The 21,320-nt window shown below is 38.9% G+C and overlaps 2 protein-coding genes across 2 annotated transcripts; both read right to left on the reverse strand.

Moving 5' to 3' along the window:
- Positions 1 to 7,199: 7,199 nt before the first annotated feature.
- LOC114474807 (putative gustatory receptor clone PTE03) lies at positions 7,200 to 8,138 on the reverse strand. The gene has a single exon (XM_028465336.1). It carries the CDS (start codon positions 8,136 to 8,138, stop codon positions 7,200 to 7,202), a length of 939 nt encoding a protein of 312 aa, XP_028321137.1.
- A 5,642-nt stretch (positions 8,139 to 13,780) lies between these two features.
- On the reverse strand, positions 13,781 to 19,597 carry LOC114474578 (putative gustatory receptor clone PTE03). The gene is made up of 4 exons (XM_028464985.1): positions 19,567 to 19,597; positions 18,020 to 18,876; positions 14,294 to 14,304; positions 13,781 to 13,790 (listed from the first exon to the last, which is right to left on the reverse strand). The coding sequence occupies exons 1-4, from the start codon at positions 19,595 to 19,597 to the stop codon at positions 13,781 to 13,783; spliced, it is 909 nt and encodes a 302-aa protein (XP_028320786.1).
- Between the last annotated feature and the right edge of the window lie 1,723 nt (positions 19,598 to 21,320).

Genomic DNA, 21,320 nt, shown 5'->3' on the forward strand with positions numbered 1-21,320 from the left:
TATTTTGCTGTTCTTCTTTTGAAAATTAGGAAAGAGTTCATAGAAATCTCATCAGCAGCTGAAATAAATGCAGGATCTTCACCTCAGAGAGAATTTCTCACAGAGCTTTCTGATTCAAATGTTCCTGTTGTCTCTCTCTCTCAGTTCCTCTGCTGTCCTTTCCTCAGCCACCCAGCAATGTGACGACCAGTTTTGGGAGTGAGCCTTTATAAAAACAAAAAATGACCCATGAGACCCAGGGTGGGACTGACTGACTGGAACGAATGACTTTCGTGAGTAGAAGTTTTGTTCAGAAAAATATTATTTGAGGTATTTTTGCTGGTTTAATTCAGATAAATGTCAATTTATTCTATTAATCCATGTTTAGAATTAAATAATATATAACACACTTAACACTCACATGAACAACTAAAAAATGATCTGCTCAAATACACTAGTGAAACACAGACACTGATAAAAATAATAATAATGCGTTGAATTTTATATAGCGCTTCATCACAGACACTCAAAGTGCATTACAGAATGAATGCATTATTCTTTCACTTTACACTTAGTGGTGGTAAGCTACTACTGTAGCCACAGCTGCCCTGGGGCTGCCCTGGAGTGGAGGCAAGGCTGCCTTAGTGCGCCATCAGCCCCTCCAACCACCACCTTCATATAAGACAATGTGGATGAAGTGTCTTGCCCAAGGACACAATGACAGAATTTGCTATTAAAATATACGTGTCCGCCATGTTTTTCATTGCCTGTGGGTGGAACACGAACCCTCAGTGTCAAAAATTAACACCAAAGGGGTACCCCGTGTGTGGAACACTGACGCTAAGGGGTCCTGACCGATGGTCAATATGTGACGAGTTGAGAATGAGTGTGTGTTACTCTAACGTGTGATGCACTCGTGGCGCTCAGGCTTCTCAGCATTAGTGATAAGTCTCCACGAATCGATACTGCAAGTGCTGCTGCTCATGTCTGTGTAAAGGATCAGCCAATCACTTCACTGGCTCCGCCATATGTTCTTTGATTGACAGACCAAAGTCATTCTGCTGAAAAAGGCCATTATGAAATAAAAAGGCCATTATGAAAGAAAAAAGACCATTGTGGAAATAGATTTTTAAGAATAATAAAACATATTTCATAATAATATTACCTTATTTAACAATTTAATGACCATATTATATATTTGTCTGTTTTTTTATCAAAATGGTATGTATTTCAATATGTTGTTTTTATTTATTTAATTATGACTCTTTTGGGCTTCCATAGTGTTCCATAGCCATCTCACTACTCCAGTGCCAGATTATCTGTGTTCTTTCCTGACTAGTGAGCTTCTGTCCTTCCTATTGCTTTTTTGACTGTTTTTGACCCTGTTTTTGTACACATGGATTTTGCCTCAGCCTGCTCCATGTGTCCCTCTGCCTGATTCTGACTGACTGCCTGTGTCCTAAACCTGTGCTGGGTTAAACTCTCAAACTCTGATTATGGGTCTCACATTTCAGTCCTTTCCTGTCTGGCCCAGCTTTACAATAACAAGCTTTTGTGTTAATAGAGACCTGAATAATAATTAGTGCATTCCTCTCTCTGCCTGCTGTAACATGCAGTGGTAGTCAGAGGAGGACACATTAATGTCAGAAATATTGTTTATTTTACAGCCATACAACTTAAAAAAACAAAAACAAAAATGTACATGTAACATGTATAATATTTTTTTTCATGTTTCCTTCAGGAATCAATCACCTAAATGTTACTTTTTACAATTATCGCCACCAAACCTGGAAATACAGCTGATTTGTCAAAAATATTATCTTGTATAAAAGAAAAAAAATATGTATCATACCAGGTTTTAGCTTCCACCTATTGTCCCTGGACAGGTAGATAGTCCAATAAAATGAGAAAAGAATAATAGAACAGAAATGTTAAGGAAGCCCTTTAGACAAAAATATATACAAGCTTTATTATCCCTGCCTCACAAAAACTTAAACAAATCCCCCATTATTTATCAGTCTGAAATGTACCTGCCCTTTGAAAATAAAAATCATGGTTTGAAGAAACACCAAAAAGGCGTGAGCCTTTATAAAAACAAAAAAATGACCCATGAGACCCAGGGTGGGACAACTGACTGGGACGAACAACTTTCAAGTGTAGAAGTTTTTTTCAGAAAACATTATTGATGTATTTTTGTTGGTTTAATACAGAAAAATGTGAATTCATTGTAACATTTTAATCCATGATTAAAATTAATTAATATATTACACACACACATATACGGGTATAGGACATTATTCAGAATTTTCTCTCACATACACATGTGAAATTCTCTTGTAAACACGAGTAAAATGCTCTCACACAACTATTCAATTATTATTTATTAATATCGCTCTAATTACAACAAGTCATCTCAAAGCTCTCACAAAATATAAAATTGTTTAGATTAAACCCAACAAAATTCCACATCACCAAGCTTCCGCCACAGTGAGGAGAAAAAAACTGACATTTAACTGGAAGAAATCTCCAGCAGAACCAGGCTCAGAGGTGGCAGCCATCTGCGTCGACTGGTTGGGGTTATTGGACAGAAAGAGGAGAACAGAACAGGATTGAGATGGAACATCAAAGTGTCCCAGACTTGTTGAGCCGCGAACCACAGATCAGAAACTGCAAACTCCAGCGCCAACACACACAAACAGAAAAAAGAGACAGAAGGACAATGAGAAAGCACAGACTTCAGAAAAACATGATATAGTGTTGAAGTATGTGCAGATGTGATTAGGGTTGGTGTTTACTATGCAATTTCATTTGTTGGTGTTCTTCAGTTTGTCAGTTGGTAGTATTTTTAGGTTTTAGGGCTTCATCTCTTGTGGTTACGTTTGCGTTTTTATACGATATACGCTTTTTTGAACAAGTAGGTTTTTAGTTTAGCCTTAAAGGTGGAGAGAGTAGCGGTCTCCCATACTGAGACTTGGACATGTTTCCAAAGGTGAGGAGCCTAGTAACCTAACTCTCTGCTGCTCTCCCAAGACGGTAGCAACCGATCACTGAAAATTACGAACACAACACTATCACTAAGGGTGCTTTCACACATATAGTCCGGTGGACTATATGTGTGTACGGTTCAGGCGGTGAATCTGACCTTGTGAACAGTATGAGGAAGAGGGACAAGTAAAATAAATGAATGATGTGGGAGTAATACGGAAGGGAGTGAGGAAATGTGTGTGATGTGTTTCTTTGTGTGCTGACAAAGCAGCTCTGAAGATGGATGGATATGTGTGTGTGCTGCCTGATAGAGCACTGGGTTGTGAGTGTGTTTGTGTGTGCGCGTGCCTGTTGCTACGACGACTGTGTGTGTGAGTTGCTCTGTTCCTCGGACAAAGGTCTTCTCTTTCTTTTTTTGCTGCCTCCGCCATTGATATAAGTTTGAGAAAAGTGAATTTGTAGACAACCGTGTGCAGCCACGGGGCTGGTCATAATCTAGCATTAGTTTGTATTGGGCTGTCGTAAAGCAGTACGTTTTGCCACCGGGCCGGAGGCAGGGAAAGTTGCAAGTGCTGTTTTCTGGCCAGAGACAGCAGAGGTAGATGAAAGACCCCCAATCAATCCATTAACACTAGTATTACCCTCACAGGGACTACGAGAAGGATTTATTGAGGTGAAAAAGTTACTTAGGTCTGCTTTAAGACAGGCCTGGAGTTTTAACAAGCGATGACTTTTATCTGATTTCATTGCGAAAAAATGTTGTGCATCATCCGCATCCACAAGGTCAGCATACTGTGTCTTCTTCCTCTCATATGCCTCTTGGATGCCATTGTCCAATGGGATGTCAGCTCGACTGATAGAATCTGCTTCTTTAATTTCAACATCAGGACCATGTCAGGTCTCAATGTGGTTATGTAAGGCCCTATAAAATCTGTTTTATTTTTTCCAAATTCCGTTTTATTACAGGAAGGGGACAGCGGTGCTACTAATAAGTGGGCCCCGGAAACATTTCCCCATTAAAAAAATGTTCTTTGCCCCACGGTGATGGTGTTTCATGCCGTTTTTGTCCACTTTCGTTTAACCGTTTTCATTGGTCGATTCCGTGATTCTGTCCGTGATTCCGTTACCGCGGATTTTATAGGGCCTTAGTTGTCAGCGGGAAAACATTGCTGCTTGTCGAAATCTGCTCTTACTGACCAGTCTTTGCCTGGGGTCAGGACTAATTTTCTGTCCTGTTGTGGGCAGCTCTGGACAAATGGACAAATCGCCTCTGCTGGGAAATGGGCTTCTCATTTGCCATGAGCCTCATGGTCTTTGTGTGTTCAGCCAGCTTCCTCGGCACCTGATTGTGCCTCCATCTATATTGACCATGTGCCAAGGCCGTCTGGCAGCCACACAGGATGTGATGGAGATTTCTCGGGGTTCTGTTGCACAAGCTGTTCCGTTCCATTGTGTCAAGTTTGCTAGACTAGAAAGGGTGTAGGTGGCATGGGTTAAGAAATTGATTCTTGCCTGAGGCATCGTCTACAGGTCACTCCACCCCACTAACCTTGGTTTATGCCCTCTCATTTTGTCAACTGGCCTTGCTGGCAGTCCATTCTTGCCACCTCTGTTACCACCAGGTCCCATATCATGCATTTTCACTCATCTCCATTTGTTCTAAGAACCCCAAAAAAGTATTTGAGGTTTATTTTCCCAAACTCGCCTGTTTTCCAGAGTTTGAGCCCTCTGAAAAGTGACTTTCTGACCAATGAGCTGTTTGTTGCCTGTTTATGCATATTCATGAGTGGGCATCTATACACTTAGTTGCCTGCGAGGCTCTTGCATGACTGCTCTGAGGCAGATCAGTGATCACCAAAGCAATTTTCTTTTGCTATCCACACACTTTTGTTATTGTTAAAAACTGTTATTGTTAAAAACTGCACATTACGGTAAAACACATGGATATTTAAGCGACTATTGTGTGAGTCCGTCTCCACGCTGTGTGTGTTCATCCAGCAGCAGCAGCAGTCAGCAGCATCAAACACTCACCAGAGCTGCTAATTCACTTTCTCCTCCCCCTCCTCTTTATTAAATACAGGAATAGTGAATTTAAGGTGATGATCATTTGTTTATCACCTCAACCTTTGCGCCGCATTGGGTCACAAATCCGTCAGATCAAGTCAAAGGCAATACGATGTCTACACCCTGGGTGCCTACACTGCAGTGTTCACCGTGGAGGTGCGGCACCATCAGCAGGCAATACCTGGAGGGGGCGATTCATAATTCTAGTGACGTCAATAGCATTTGAACCGCTCGTTTTTCAGAAGAGGGCAGAGAAGCAGCTCAGAGAGTAGGATTATTGAGGATTTCTCAGAGATGCAGGAAGGAAGCCCACTAATAGTTTGGGGGTAATTGTGGTCAAAGGCAAGAACGTATATGTGAAGTGTTCATTATATCCAGGAGAGAAGACTTTGTCGACATCCGTTGTAAGCAACTCAAAATTAATGAAGCACCGCACGACACACGCATCTAAAAAATGTGAATTATTTGACATATAGCAACTTTTTTTTTTTTTTTTTTTTAATAGTAATGCAAATAGTTACTTTCCTTGGTAATGAGTTACTTTTATTATAGAGTAATTTAATTACTAACGCAGTTCCTTTTTTAAACAAGTAGTGAGTAACTATAACTAATTACTTTTTTAAAGTAACGTTCCCAACACTGCCTGACAATGAATCTTCAAAATCCTATTCTTTCAGATCACTTCCTGTTATCCTTTGAATTTAGAATATCAGCCTGCTTAAACTCTGAGAGAAGAGTACATTCTAGTGACGTCAATAGCATTTGAACCGCTCGTTTTTCAGAGGAGGGCAGAGAAGTAGCTCAGAGAGTAGGATTATTGAGGATTTCTCAGAGATGGGGGTGTTTTTTGTTTTTTTTTTATAAGGAATTAACATCAAAAAAGTTGATTTGCATGATATAGAACCTTAAGTTTATTATTATTATTGTTACATTTTTTTTTGTGCAAACCGGTTTTATAATATTGAAAATTAATAATTAAATATTGTTTGAAATAAATGAATGAATCAATAAATAAAAGCTTTTTCTTGTCTAAAAAATGTATGTGGACCATACTTGTACCACGAGCAAGATGGTAAATTATCTGTTATACACGTAAATTTCTCAATGGTCAGTAAATTCATGTGATTGTCATTGAGGAAACAAATATTAATACATTTAGAACTTAATCCTTCTCATTTTATGTTATCAAAAACTATAAAGGTCATTGGATATTTGTTTTACATAACATGTTATTGTAAAACTGGAAAAGTAGTGAATACTTTTTGTAATGCAGATCAAATAAACACAGCTTTTAAGACTTTAAAATCAGTTTTATTTGCATTAAGGTTTGTTTCTACAATGGCGTCACAGATGTTGTGATTTTTTTAATTGAGCCCTTGTAAATGTCAACTTAAAAAAAATACAAAAAAAAAATAGTCAAGAGTCCCCCAACTGACAAGAACTGGTTAATGTAAAGAAAAGCTGGTCTTCGTCAGCAGACCTTAAACACTGACTTCTAGACAGACAATAATGATGACATTCACTGTTATATATTTAGATTAAAAAATAAATAAATAAATACTGTGAGTTCAGATACATAAACATAAGGCATATTTTGAAAAGACAAGTGACATATCTGTGGAATTGAACGAGCACTTGAACAGTTTTGAGGCTGAGTTAAATGAATAACTCCAACTGTTGCTTTTGTCCATGTCTGTATTTGATTTTGGTATAAACAAAACAAAAAAAACAACAAAAATTACCCTATGAGTAACCAGATAAATTATTCACCTTTACATTTGCACTAAAATTCAATGAAATCTGATCCTTAGAGTAACACATGATGCATTTTTACACATAAGATATCACACAAAGAAATGCAATAATTCTGGTACTATTGTCTGCACAGAATACATGCGTGACCAATGATTGTCAGAAATTAAAACAAAATGTAAGTTATTTACCCACATACTGTATATATTGCACATATTACACAGAGAAACTATTTTAAATATATTTCATTTTCAATATCATTCAGCAGATGCTTTTATCCAAAGTAACATACAACATGAGCAGTTAGAGTTAAGGGACTTACTCAACATCCCACAGTGATGGCACAGGTTGGATTAGAACTGCTAATCCTCTGATTACAAGCCTGCTTCCTTTACCTTCACTGTTACGCCACCACTGCCTCACTTTGTCAAACCCAATGTTTTTTTTAAGAATCGTACAATGTTCAGCCTCAGTTCTTGAACTTTCAATCCATAAATAATTGGGTCTAAAACAGGAGGGAAAATAAGTATACACAGTCCCAAAATTTGTCTGAGGGAAGCAGGTGCGTTCTGAAAGCGATGAGCAAGAAATGAAATCATTGTGAAGACTTGGAATAATAAAAAACTAACTAAATGTGTGCCACAAGTTTGAATGGCTTTATGCCAGGCGTCCGCCTGATTGGTCTTGACACACGTGAACAATATCTGTGTATATGAGTAAATCACTACTAGACTTGAACCTCCCAGAGACAAAATTAATGTAAACAATCCATAGTAGTTGTTGACTGCAGTGTTGTTGCAGATTAATTTCATTATAGATGGATTATTACAGTATAAATCCACAATCTTGCTCCTGCAAATCTTGAAACGTGCCAACTGCAAAAAAACAGAAAACATCATGGCAACGCAAAAAAACCAAATCCAAAATATTAATTGTATTACTTTTTGTGGAGTCATGATGGCATTGTACCTCAGTGGAGCACATATAGCAATATATCGGTCATATGCCATAACAGATAGTGTAAAGATGTTAGCACCACCATAAAAGTGAAGGAAAAAAGCTTGAGACATGCATGCGTTGTAGGTGATCAAGCGGTTCTGCGTCACAATGCTGATGAGAAACTGTGGAAAAAAAGCTATTAATGCTATTATGTCACCAATGGGCAGGTTGACCATCAGGAGGAACATTGGTTTCTGTAAGTCTTTGCTAAAAGCAATAACTGCAATGACAACCACATTACAAAAGATAGTGATGAGAAAGGTAAATAACCCAAAGATAAAGGCAGGATAAATTAACATAGGTGGCAAATCCAGTGCTGCAAGAGATACAAAATCAAGTGACGATTCATTTGCTGTCATTATTTTGCTGCTGTTCTTATGAAAATTAGGAAAAAAGTACAAAGAAATCTTGTCAGCTGTTGAAACCAATGCAGGATCTTCACCTCAGAGAGAATTTCTCACAGAGCTTTCTGATTCAAATGTTCCTGTTGTCTCTCTCTCTCAGTTCCTCTGCTGTCCTCTCCTCAGCCACCCAGCAATGTGACGACCTGGTTTGGGCGTGAGCCTTTATAAAAACAAAAAATGACCCATGAGACCCAGGGTGGGACTGACTGGAACAAATGACTTTCAAGTGTAGAAGTTTTCTTCAGAAAACTATCATTTGAGATATTTTTGTTGGTTTAATTCCGATAAATGTCAATTTATTGTAACATTTCAATCAATGTTTAAAATTAAATAATATTTTACACTCACATGTGTAAAGGGGAGTCTTGGACATTATTCAGATTTTCCTCTCATATACACATATTTCATGCTCTTGTAAACACTAGTAAAATGCTCTCACACAACTATTCAATATTTTTTTTATTCATATCGCTCTAATTACAAGTCGTCTCAAAGCTCTCACAAAATATAAAATTGTTTAGATTAAACCCAACAAAATTCCACATCACCAAGCTTCCACCACAGTGAGGAGAAAAAAACTGACATTTAACTGGAAGAAATCTCCAGCAGAACCAGACTCAGAGGTGGCAGCCATCTGCGTCGACTGGTTGGGGTTATTGGACAGAAAGAGGAGAACAGAACAGGATAGAGATGGAACATCAAAGTGTCCCAGACTTGTTGAGCCGCGAACCACAGATTAGAAACTGCAAACTCCAGCGCCAACACACACACAAACAGAAAAAAGAGACAGAATGACAATGAGAAAGCACAGACTTCAGAAAAACATGATATACTGTTGAAGTATGTGCAGATGTGATGAGGGTTTGTGTTTTTCGATGCAATTTCAGTTTTTAGTGTCTATTGTTAGGTTTTAGGGCTTTGTCTCTATTGTTTACATATGTGCTTTTATACGATATATGCTTTTTTTGACCAAGTAGGGTTTAAGTTTTAGTCTTAAAGGTGGAGACAGTAGCTGCCTCCCATTCTGAGACTGGGAGCTGGTTCCAAAGGTGAGGAGCCTGGTGGCCCAACTCTCTGCCTTCTGTTCTTCTTTTAGACACGCTTGGAATTTCCAGTAGAAATTGAGAGCTGAGAGCAGAGTGTTCTGCCCGGATGATATAGGGCAATAACGTGTCGTTAAGATATACAGGAGCTTTATCACGAAGAGCTTTGTATGCTAACAGGAGGATTCTAAATTCTATTCTATATTTTACAGGAAGCCAATGAAGGGAAGCCAATATCCTGCTTGTACCTGTTGCTACTCTCGCTGCAGTATTCTGGATCAACTGAAGATTTTTAATGTGTTACTGTGACATCCTGAGTAAAAAGTTTCAGTAATCTAGTCTGGATGAAACAAATGCATGGTTTCATTTTTCAGTGTCACCCTCGGCCAAAATATTCCTGATTTTAGAGATATTACGGAGGTGGTAGTCCAGTGAAGTTTTTCACTGTGGTGCGGGGTGACGGAGTATAGCCGTCCAAGGGTACTGTTTGCTCTGATAATTTGTCTCTAAATAAAATAACTTTTGTTTGATCCTGGTTGAGAAGGAGAAAGTTACAACTCATCCAGGATTTGATGTCTTTAAGACAGACCTGAAGTTTTAACAAGTGATGAGTTTCAGCTGATTTCATTGCGAAAAAGGGCTGTGCATTATTCGCATTCACAAGGTCAGCATACAGTGTCTTCTTCCTCTCATATGCCTCTTGGATGCCATTGTCCAATGGGATGTCAGCTCGACTAATAGAACCTTTTTCTTTAATGTCAACATCAGGACCATGTCAGGTCTCAATGTGGTTATGGTGATGTCAATGGGAAAACATAGCTGCTTGTCGACGTCTGCTGTTACTGAACAGTCTTTGCCTTTGGTCAGGACTGATGTTCTTTCCTGTTGTGGGCAGCTCTGGACAAATGGACAAACCAATTCTCTGCTGGGAAATGGGCTTCTCATTTGCCATGAGCCTCATGGTTTTTGTGTGTTCAGCCAGCTTCCTCAGCACCTGATCGTGCCTCCATCCCAAAAACAAGATAGAAAAACCAACTTTATTGGTTATATTTACGTCCTCCTGGTCCATATTCTGACTTTCTCTCTGAGTTCTCTGACTTTCTCACTGATCTGGTGCTGAGCACTGATAAAGCTATCATAGTAGGTGATTTCAACATTCATGTTGATGATGAAAACAACAGCTTAAATAAATGATTTACCTCACTATTAGATTCAATCAGCTTTACACAAAATGTAAACAAACCAACTCATTATCTTAATCATGTCCTGGACCTTGTTGTAACATATGGTTTAGATATTGACCACCTGACAACAGTGTTTGGAATAACAGCGTTTAAAATAACGGCGTTTTGTAACGGCGTTTGTTTTTCAGTAACGGGGTAATCTAACTAATTACTTTTTACGCCGTTACAACGCCGTTATCGTTACTGAATGTTAAATGAGGTGAGTTACATGCATTGATTAAATAAACTGTGATCCGAAAGCATCCCCGGCTTCTGATTCCGCTGTTGTGAGGAGGTGGGTTAAAAACAAGGTGAGCGATTATGATTGGCTTAGGCGGCGTCATGTTTCATGGTAGCCAATCAGAGCCACTGTTTTTACACATGTGCCAGCAAGAGGAGGCGGGTTAAAAACAAGACGAGCGATTATGATTGGCTAAGGCGACGTGCCAGCACACACGACACACACACACACACACACTACAGATTGGATGAAGCAGCAGAGATGGCGAGCGTGGAGCAGTCTGATGAAAAGTTGACATTTTTAAGGTGACGATACAAACACTACTTTAAATTAATTGTGGTCAAAGGCAAGAACATGTATGTGAAGTGTTCATTATATCCAGGAGAGAAGACTTTGTCGACATCCGTTGTAAGCAACTCAAAATTAATGAAGCACCTCACGACACACACATCTAAAAAATGTGAATTATTTGACATAGAGCAACTTTTGAGTTTGTAATGAGTTACTTTTATTATAGAGTAATTTAGTTACTAACGCAGTTACTTTTTGAACAAGTAGTGAGTAGCTATAACTAATTACTTTTTTAAAGTAACGTTCCCAACACTGCCTGACAATAAATCTTCAAAATCCTATTCTTTCAGATCACTTCCTGTTATCCTTTGAATTTAGAATATCAGCCTGCTTAAACTCTGAGAGAAGAGTACATTCTAGTAGATCACACTCTGAAAAAGCTGTAGCTAGATTTAAAGATTTAGCTCCATCATTGCTTACCTCTGATCCATATGATATTTCAATGGAAAGTAGCTATCAATGTCCTACAACAGAGAAAATAGATGATCTTATCAACAGTGCAATGTTGTCACTGCACACAACTCTGGATGTTATTGCCCCGCTTAAAAAGAAGATGATATTACATAAAAAAGTCACCCCCTGGTAGGAATCTAAATTGCATTTTCTAAAACAGGCATCGCGAAAATTAGAAAGAAAGTGGCTCTCCTCAAACTTGGAAGAAGTTTATAGTGCCTTGAGAGAAAGTTTGTTAGTTTATAAAAAAAGCTCTCCGCAAAGCGGGAACCTCTTATTATTCAACTTTAATAAAGGAAAACAAGAACAATCCTTGGTTTCTATTCAACACTGTAGCTAGGCTCACGAAAAGCCACAGCTCTGTTGAACCTTTTATTTCTGTCCACCTGAGCAGTGACGACTTAATTTTATTTATTTATATATTCAGTTTATTTCCGACATGGTTACATTCACTTTTTTTTTTTTTTTTTTTGTACATGCCGAAAAAGGAGACGAGAGAAGCAGTTTGCTTATCTGGGTCCCTTCCCCCGTTTTACCATCGCAAATTTACATGGGTTTACATGTCTCTCTGGTCAAACATTCTTGAGTTGTTCTGAACAGTCCTTTTTTGTGTATTCTTATCTGTAGTCAGTGTTGTCTTTTTTTTTTTTTTATTCCTCCTCCTCTCTATCGTTGTTCGTGTTGGCCTTGTTCCCTGCCAGACGTTGTTAGCATTCCTCCAGTTCAAGAATAGTTCTTCTTTCGAAGGTGTTTGGAAGGTTTTTCCCTTTTCATCCATGATGTCACCACTCGGGAATGTCTCTTTTGGACACACAAGTTTGCAGCTTGTTTTGTCTCTACATCAAGGTTAATCCAGCTGTTGTTAGTTCTATTGGCAGTGTTGTATTTTCCACTGTTAGATTTAACTTGTATAAACACATTATTATATCTTAGTTCATAACCAATGCAGTAATTTTATGGTACAGGAAAACGTGTTTCTAACTGCACATATGACAATAAACACTTTGAATTTAAATTTAATGTAATCCCACCACCTAGCAAATGAAATGAATAAATGACAGACCTTTTTTACTCTTGGTTTCCACATTTAATTCAGTCTCCGTAAAATAATCACAGTCTGAGTTTTGTTTCCAGTGTTTATATAGATCTGGGTCCATATCCATGATTACCATCAGTAATGTTGTTGTTTAGGTGGATCCTTCGTATTTTCCCAAGTCTTCCATCGTTTTGATGAGGATTGGTTTTCCGTTCTCTTCTCCCAGTGGTGTGATGTAAATCCCGCAGTTCCTTGCCCACTGCTTTAGAATCTTTCCTCCTTTTTTTTATTTGGAGTGCCTTCCATGCGATGCTTGCATTTTTTTTTGTCAGGCTTTCATTAATAAAAACCTTCGTTTCCTTCAGCTTTCTTCCTTGCTTCAGTAGTTCTCCTTTGAATTTCATATTCGTGAAGGTTATATTTACAGCTCTGTTATCATTTTTCTTTGGCAGGAGATGGCAGGAGTTGATGTTGTCAGGGTTCAGGACAATGTCCTTCGACTCCAGGTAGTCAATGACCTGTTGTTCAATCGATTTTGTTTCTTCGTCACTCGCGTAACTCCTGGGTTTTATCTTTAGGCCTGTGATGATGACATCTTTCTCTCTTTCCTTTTGTTCCAGCTGTTCAACCCTGGCGTTCAACAATTTTATCTCTTCAGCATTTCTTTCATTCTTTTCTTTCAGTACCTTTGCTTCGCTTTGTAGGTTTTCCAGTGAGTTTTCCAGCGTCTTTTCCAACGACTTTATCTCGGCAGATAGGTTTCGTAGACCCTCGCGTATCATCTCCTTGACCTCTTCCAAACCCGAATTGGGTTCTGAAGGGCCTCCCTGCTGTTTTTTCACCATTTTCCTTCAGTCTTGGGCCCAATTTTTCAGGCTGTTCAGCTGTAGCCAGCTGTAGCCAGCTGTAGCCAAGGTCGTGTTATCGGAGCGAATGAAAACACGTCTGCTCTCTCCAAAGACCAGAGATTTGATCAATTTCTTTACTGATAAAATTTTAACAATTAAAAACAAAGCTAATGTTCTCCCTGCAGGCGTGCTCAATAATTTCTTAAATTGCAATTAGTTTCACTCCAACTGGTTTATCTGAATCGACCTCAATAGTCAGTGGTTCTAAAGCAACAACCTGTATTTTGGATCGAATCCCAACTCCACTAGTTAAAGATGTTCTTCCACTAATTAGCACTAATATGGTGAACAGGATTAACACATTTCTAGTAACAGGTTATGTGCCACAGGAATCCGTGGTCTTCAGCGGACTCTACCCGGGAACAAAGCACATATACGGACTGAAGGAAACCATGGCTTTCTGCTGATCTGAACACTTTAGTAAAACCGATGTGAGAAACAGTATCAAAGCGATAGACCTTCTCTGCTTCCACAATCCTACAAGCTTTTAACTTTTGATTATGTATTTTCTCTATTTACTTTATTGTTGTTGGTTTCTTTTTCATATTTGTGTAATTGTTTTAACAACTGTAAAGGGTTTTAGAGTTTTTGAAAAACGCTTATAAATAAAATGTATTATTATTATTGTTGGGACAAGTGAGATTTCCGAGTGTGAAAAGGACTGTATGAGTTCTCACTGTGAAAAAGTAAATTCATGAGGTACATCATTCACTAACCAGGTCCATGATTATTTTTATTGTAAGCTATTATTTTAATTAAATTTACAAATTAGAAGGAAGTGCACAAGATGGACAGGTTGATAAGTGAACTGGAGTAACGCCATCAGCTGAAACAGTTTGAAAAGTCAGAAAAAACAGAATTTTCAGCTTGCGTGCAACATTAGCTTTAGCAGCTAACTCGGTCTTTCTGCCTAAGAAACCAACACCATGTTTACGCAAAAATTATTTCAAGGAATCAACGCTAAAATGGGTAAAATAATCTAAATCTCTGTCAGGCTTGCTTCCAACACCATCAACCATGGCGAGTTTATCCCTCTTGACCTTTGACCTAATGCGAAAAAACTGCACCAGTGCGAGAGTGTGAAAAGGCTTATTCTGCCGTACTGCCATTAGCATAGCCATTAGTGTCGGATGAGAGTACACTTCCGGGTCACGTACTTTGGCCAATCGGTAATAGAGATGTCGGAAGATAATGGTTATTAATAATGGGTTATATGAATGAGAATATTAATTATGATTATTGATATTAGCTCAATGGAAACCGGGGTGCCACCTCTTAAAAAGAGGAAATATATCTCAGTTTTTCTTCAGACTTAACCCAATATTGAACCAGGAAAGTAGATTCCTACAGCACATCTACACCTTAATACACAGCTTTAAGAAATCAGAGGAATCAACAATTACAGTTAAACCGTTTATTTACATAATTCAATAAAAAACGTGAACAATGTGGTGATTAAATCATGAGGAAATGCATTTCTAAGATAATAAAAGTGAGGATTATACATAGAAACGTGAGTAACTGTTCTAAACTAATCTGAAAAAATCAAGGAATTAAATCATAAAGCGAGCTCATAAAAACAAAGAGGGAAAAACAGACGGGAGAACGGACAAACATATGACATGGTGGATGTGTGAAACATAATGGGGTATTGTGTGTTTGTAGGAATGGGTGTTTTGTATGATGATGTATTGCGGTTTTAAGTGAGTCAGTCCACTGCTGGTCCATACCTTGAGATGCGGCCCGGGTTGGACCAGGAGGCGTTCTGGGTTTGCAGGAACAAAGTTCGTGTAGCAGGAGAAGCGCTGGCGTGCCGCCGTTCAGTTCTGTTTCTTTAAACAGCGGGGTTCCTATCGACCGATCCACAACCCCTTCTGAGTTGATCGCAGCCGATTTCAGACTAGGAGCAGGGGAACCACAATTTCGATCCGCGGTTCAGAAGCAAGGTTAGCTTTCAGGCACGCTGTTTTGTGTCTTAAGTTTTCGCTGTGAGCAAGGTTCGTCTGAACCCCTGGTGGTTATGTCTTAGCTCAAGAGTGGCATAGGACAGACAATATTTGCAATTTCAATTTCTGCAGAAACCATTCCAATAATGTTTTCTTTTGTGACTTTTCAAACATAGTACAGTTTATTTGTTCTCATTTGAGCGGGAAACAGAAAGCTGGTGTTATTCCATCATCCTGTGGGACCTCTGGAGTTTGAAACCAATGTGTTGTCTTCAAGCTCTGCAGAAGCATGATAACAAGCCATTCAGTTGATTCTGGTGAGTTGGAGCAGGGAGACATCTGAAAGTCTCAGGAATCCGGCCCTCTGGGACTGGAGTCCGGCACCCGATATAGGTAAACAATTATTGAGTTGAGATAACACAAGGGATTGAACTACAAATTGTAGAATTACTGGAGTGACAAAGTTTGGATTTTTACACCAGCGTTCCTGACCAGCTTGTCACTTGAATTTCTGAGTTCCAGGATAAGCCTTCCCAAACTTTTCTGCCTGCAACCCCCAAAATAACGGTGACAGAGACTGGCGACCCCCACTATCCCAGGTGGTGATTGAAAATGTAAAAAAACATGCACTGCACACAGGTCTTGTGCATTTATCAACTTAAACAAACATGACCTTAACAGCAGGACATCCATGAAGTTATTTACATGTTATCAGAACAATTAGTCATGGTAGATTTAATAGCCACAAACCGGGCACAGAGTCCAGGCAAAGCCTGGTTTTTCTTTCCCCTTGAGACAGGGATAACGCGAGACATGACGGCCAGGGTGAGATTGCCGGCGCAGAGTGGGGTTTTTTACGGCAACCGAGCCGTGGTCAGTGCCTGCACACCCCCACAGACACCGGCACATTCCCCACGAGGGCCCTTGGCGAGCCAGTCGCTTGACGGGGGATGCGGAGTGCCAGAGGGGTCGGAGCAGCCCCGTGACAGAGACTGAAGCCATCTGCGGAGGGAGAGGGTAAGACCCAGACCCCTCCAGAGGAAGCGGGTCGACCCTGAGTTCCTTCGGTGAGGAGGGGGGGAACGCCGAGCCACCATGTTTGTGTGTTTGCAGCAGTATTTCTTTAGTCTCCCCTGTTGCCCTCTCTACTGGCCTTTCTGGTTTGTCTTTGGTGTTATTACTATTAACACGTGGTGCAGTTAAGGGATGTGCAAATATGAGTGTCGTAAATCTGTTATCGCCTCCTGAGGAGCATTCTTGAAATCATCTTGTGACCCCAAATTGGCGGTTCGCGACCCTCCATGGGGTCGGAACCACTAAATTGGGAACCACTGTTCTGAAAAACAAAGTGAGCTACACATACTGAAACACTCTGTGTACTACTAAATATGCTTTTTCTTGTGGGTCTTTGATGAAGTGAGCAGCTGTGTTTGGTGCTTTGCATTTTAAAAATATTTTTCTTATTTGCATTATTTAAATAGATTTTAATCACTCAGTTATTAAGTGTTACTGTTTCAATATTATTATTTTTTTATTTTAAAACATAGAAGTGGGACAAACTGCATCAGAACTGAAGTCAGCTTTTTAAAACGTTTTTAAATCCCAGTTTAAGGCTCTTTTTTTGCATATGGCTGACTGCTCATTTTAAATGTTTTTGCCACTGATTTAATGTTCTTGTTTATTTTATCTGTTGAATCTTTTCTGATGCACTTTTTAATCATGTAAAGCACATTGAATTGCTTTGTGTATGAAATGTGCTATACAAATACATTTGCCTTGCCTTAATATTATACAAATATTGAATATCCTTTAATAATTTTAATAGTAATATTAATATGATAATACTAATTGTAATAGTGTAAATATTACGTCTTTATTATCTAATTATTCACAATTATAATACCCTCCAACACAGTAGAACGTGAATAGCCGTAGCTCGCGAGCCGAAAAAGTGTGCACCCCTGCTTTAGACAAAGTTTGTGTGTCTGAGCTGTGAAATACCTGTGTGATTGAACGAGCACACGTTGCCACTGTATCTCATGGTTCAACTCATCATTTATTGTTGTTATAGTGAGTGAAGAAACATAATATTCATGTCAACAATTTTTTTGTCAAATTAAATTAAAGTCAAAACCCTCTGAACAGAAACATCTGATAAGTGTTGCCGTTTAGTCATTACACAGCTGAGTTTACCTGTTTAAAGCCTGTAGAGCAGTAACCAGCAGTAACCAGCAGACTAAACACTGACCAAATTTGATCTTAAATTTAATGAATGAATTCAACTGATGTTTTTGCTCATGCATTGTATTTGATTCTGATTTAAAAAAAAAACAAAACAACAACAACCCTATAGAGATCCTAATACATTATCCACATTTACATTTGCACTATAATTCAATTAAATCTGATCTTAGAGTAACTCATAATCAGACAATATATCACACAAAGAAGTACAATAATAATACATGTTAACAACAATTCTTGTCAGGAATTAAAATGAATTCTAAATTATTTACTCACATACAGTATATTGCACATATTACAGAGAGACAAATGGTTTTAAATGTAGAAGAATGAGGCCAAAAGAGAAACCAGATCACTTTGTTGAACCTAATCTTTTTTTCAGGAATCGTACAATGTTCAGCCTCAGTTCTTGAACTTTCAATCCATAAATAATTGGGTCTAAAATGGGAGGGAATATAAGTATAGACACTCCCAAAATCTTTCTGAGGGAAGTAGGTGCGTTCTGAATGCGATGAGCAACAAGTGAAAACATTGTGAAAGTTTGAAAAAATAAAAAAGCAACTAAATGTGTTCCACAAGTTTGAATGGCTTTATGCCAGGCGTCCACCTGATTGGTCTTGATACATGTGAACAATATCTGTGCATATGTGTAAATCACTACTAAACTTGAACCTCCAAGAGTCAAAATTAACATCACCAATCCATAGTAGTTGTTGACTGCAGTGTTGTCGCAGATTAGTTTCATGATAGATGGATTATTACAGTATAAATCCACAATCTTGTTCCTGCAAATCTTGAAACGTACCAACAGCATAAAAACAGATAATATCAAGGAAAAGCAAAAAAACCAAATCCAAAATATGAATTGTATTACTTTTTGTGGAGTCATGATGGCATTGTACCTCAGTGGAGCACATATAGCAATAAATCGGTCGTATGCCATAGCTGACAGTGTAAAGATGTTTGTACAACCATATAAGTGAATGAAAAAAGCTTGAGACATGCATGCGTTATAGGTGATCGAGCGGTTCTGCGTCACAATGCTGATGAGAAACTGTGGGAAAAAAGCTATTAATGCCAATATGTCACCAATGGGCAGGTTGACCAGCAGGAGAAACATTGGTTTCTGTAAGTCTTTGCTAAAAGCAATAACTGCAATGATAAGCACATTACAAAAGATAGTGATGAGAAAGGTAAATAACCCAAAGATAAAGGCAGGATAAATGAACATAGATGGCAAATTCAATGCTGCAAGAGAAACAAAATCCAGTGAGGATTCATTCGCTTTCATTATTTTGCTGTTCTTCTTTTGAAAATTAGGAAAGAGTTCATAGAAATCTCATCAGCTGCTGAAATAAATGCAGGATCTTCACCTCAGAGAGAATTTCTCACAGAGCTTTCTGATTCAAATGTTCCTGTTGTCTCTCTCCGTCTCAGTTACTCTGCTGTCCTTTCCTCAGCCACCCAGCAATGTGACGACCAGTTTTGGGAGTGAGCCTTTATAAAAACAAAAAATCACCCATGAGACCCAGGGTGGGACAACTGACTGGAACGAATGACTTTCGTGAGTAGAAGTTTTGTTCAGAAAAATATTATTTGAGGTATTTTTGCTGGTTTAATTGTCAATGTATTGTAATAATCCCAAGAGGAAGTCTGGAACATTATTCATAATTACTTGTCACACACAAATGCAAAATGCTCTTGTATATAAAAGTGAAACACTCAATATAACACACTTAAACAATTGAAAAATGATCCACTCAAATACACTTGTGAAACACACTTAGACACTAATAAAAATAATAAGAATGCATTGGATTGTATATAGCGCTTCATCATGGACACTCAAAGTGCATTACAGAATGAATGCATTATTATTTCACTCCACACTTAGTGGTGGTAAGCTACTATTGTAAGCACAGCTGCCCTGGGGCTGACTGACAGAAGCAATGCTGCCATAGTGCGTCATCGGCCCCTCCAACCACAACCTTCATACTAGGCAATGTGGATGAAGTGTCTTGCCCAAGGACACAATGACAGATACCACTGGAGCGACTGTCTCTCACTGTGGCACCTGGAATTCTCAATGGCCTCCCATCCAGCTACTAACCAGACCCAGACCTATTTAACTTCTGAGATTGAGCGGGATCGGGCAATGACAGGCTGGTGTGAAACACTCTCTCAAAACTAGTGAAACAATTTCTCACACACTAGTGAAACTTTCTTTCACACACTCATGAAATGCTCTCTCACACACTAGAGAAACATTATCTCACACACTAGTGAAATACTCTCTCGCACACTAGTAAAACTCTCTCTCATACACTAGTGAAACCCTCTTTCACACACTAGTGAAACACTCTGTCACACACTAGTGAAACATTATCTCACACACGAGTGAAACATTCTCTCACACACTAGTGAAATGCTCTCTCACACACTGGTGAAACATTCTCTCACACACTAGTGAAACACTCTGTCACACACTAGTGAAACACTCTCACACACTACTGACACATTCTCTCACACACTAGTGAAACGCTCTCTCGCACACACTAGTGAAACACTCTCACACACTACTGAAACATTCTCTCACACTAGTGAAACACTCTCACACACACTAGTGAAACACTCTCTCACACACTCGTGAAATACTTTTTCACACACTCGTGCAACGCTCTCTCACTCACACACTAGTGAAACATTCTCTCACACACTAGTGAAACGCTCTCTCACACACCAGTGAAACATTATCTCACACACTAGTGAAAAGCTCTCTCACACACTAGTGAAACACTCTCACGCACTAGTGAAACACTGTCATACACTAGTGAAACCCTCTCTCACGCACTAGTGAAATACTTTCTTACACACACTAGTGAAACACTCACACACTAGTGAAGCATTATCTCACACACTAGTGAAACGCTCTCTCACACTAGTGAAACACTGTCATACACTAGTGAAACCCTCTCTCACGCACTAGTGAAATACTTTCTTACACACACTAGTGAAACACTCACACTAGTGAAACGCTCTCTCACACACGAGTGAAACACTCTCTCACGCACACTAGTGAAACACTCTCCCACACACACTAGTGAAACACTCACACACTCATGAAACGCTCTCTCACACACTAGTGAAATACTCTCTCACACACCAGTAAAACACTCTCTCACTCACTTGTGAAACACTCTCACAAACTACTGAAACGCTCGTTTACACACTAGTGAAATCATCTCTCGCACATCAGTGAAACATTCTCTCAAACTAGTGAAACACACATTTGTAAAACACTCTCTCGTAAACTACTGAAACACTCTCGCACTAGTGAAACACTTAATCACAAACTACTGAAACACTCACACAGAGTAGTAAAATTATCTCTCACACATTCATGAAACATTCTCTCGTAAACTAGTGAAACACTCTCACACATTTGTAAAACACTCTCTCATAAACTAGTGAAACGCTCACACACACACTAGTGAACTGCTTTCTCAAAAAGTACTGAAACGCTTTCTCACTCACTCGTGAAACATTTTCACAAGCACAATGCTCTCACACACTCACACTAATGAAATTCTCTCATACACATGACTGAAACAGTCTATTGAATGCTCTTAATATGAAGGCAGGACAAGGCAAATTTATTTGGAAAGCGAATGTCATACACAAGGCAACTAAAC

The sequence above is a fragment of the Gouania willdenowi genome, chromosome 13, assembly GCF_900634775.1.
Source record: "Gouania willdenowi chromosome 13, fGouWil2.1, whole genome shotgun sequence".
NCBI classification, from domain to species: domain Eukaryota; kingdom Metazoa; phylum Chordata; class Actinopteri; order Blenniiformes; family Gobiesocidae; genus Gouania; species Gouania willdenowi.

Coding starts and splice junctions, on each gene's coding strand:
- LOC114474807 (XM_028465336.1), bottom strand. CDS start 8,138: ATGACAGCAAATGAATCGTCACTTGATTTTGTATCTCTTGCAGCACTG.
- LOC114474578 (XM_028464985.1), bottom strand. CDS start 19,597: ATGACGCACTATGGCAGCATTGCTTCTGTCA. Junction 18,877..19,566: donor TGGCAGCATTGCTTCTGTCA/GTCAGCCCCAGG, acceptor TTTCTCTTGCAG/CATTGAATTTGCCATCTATG.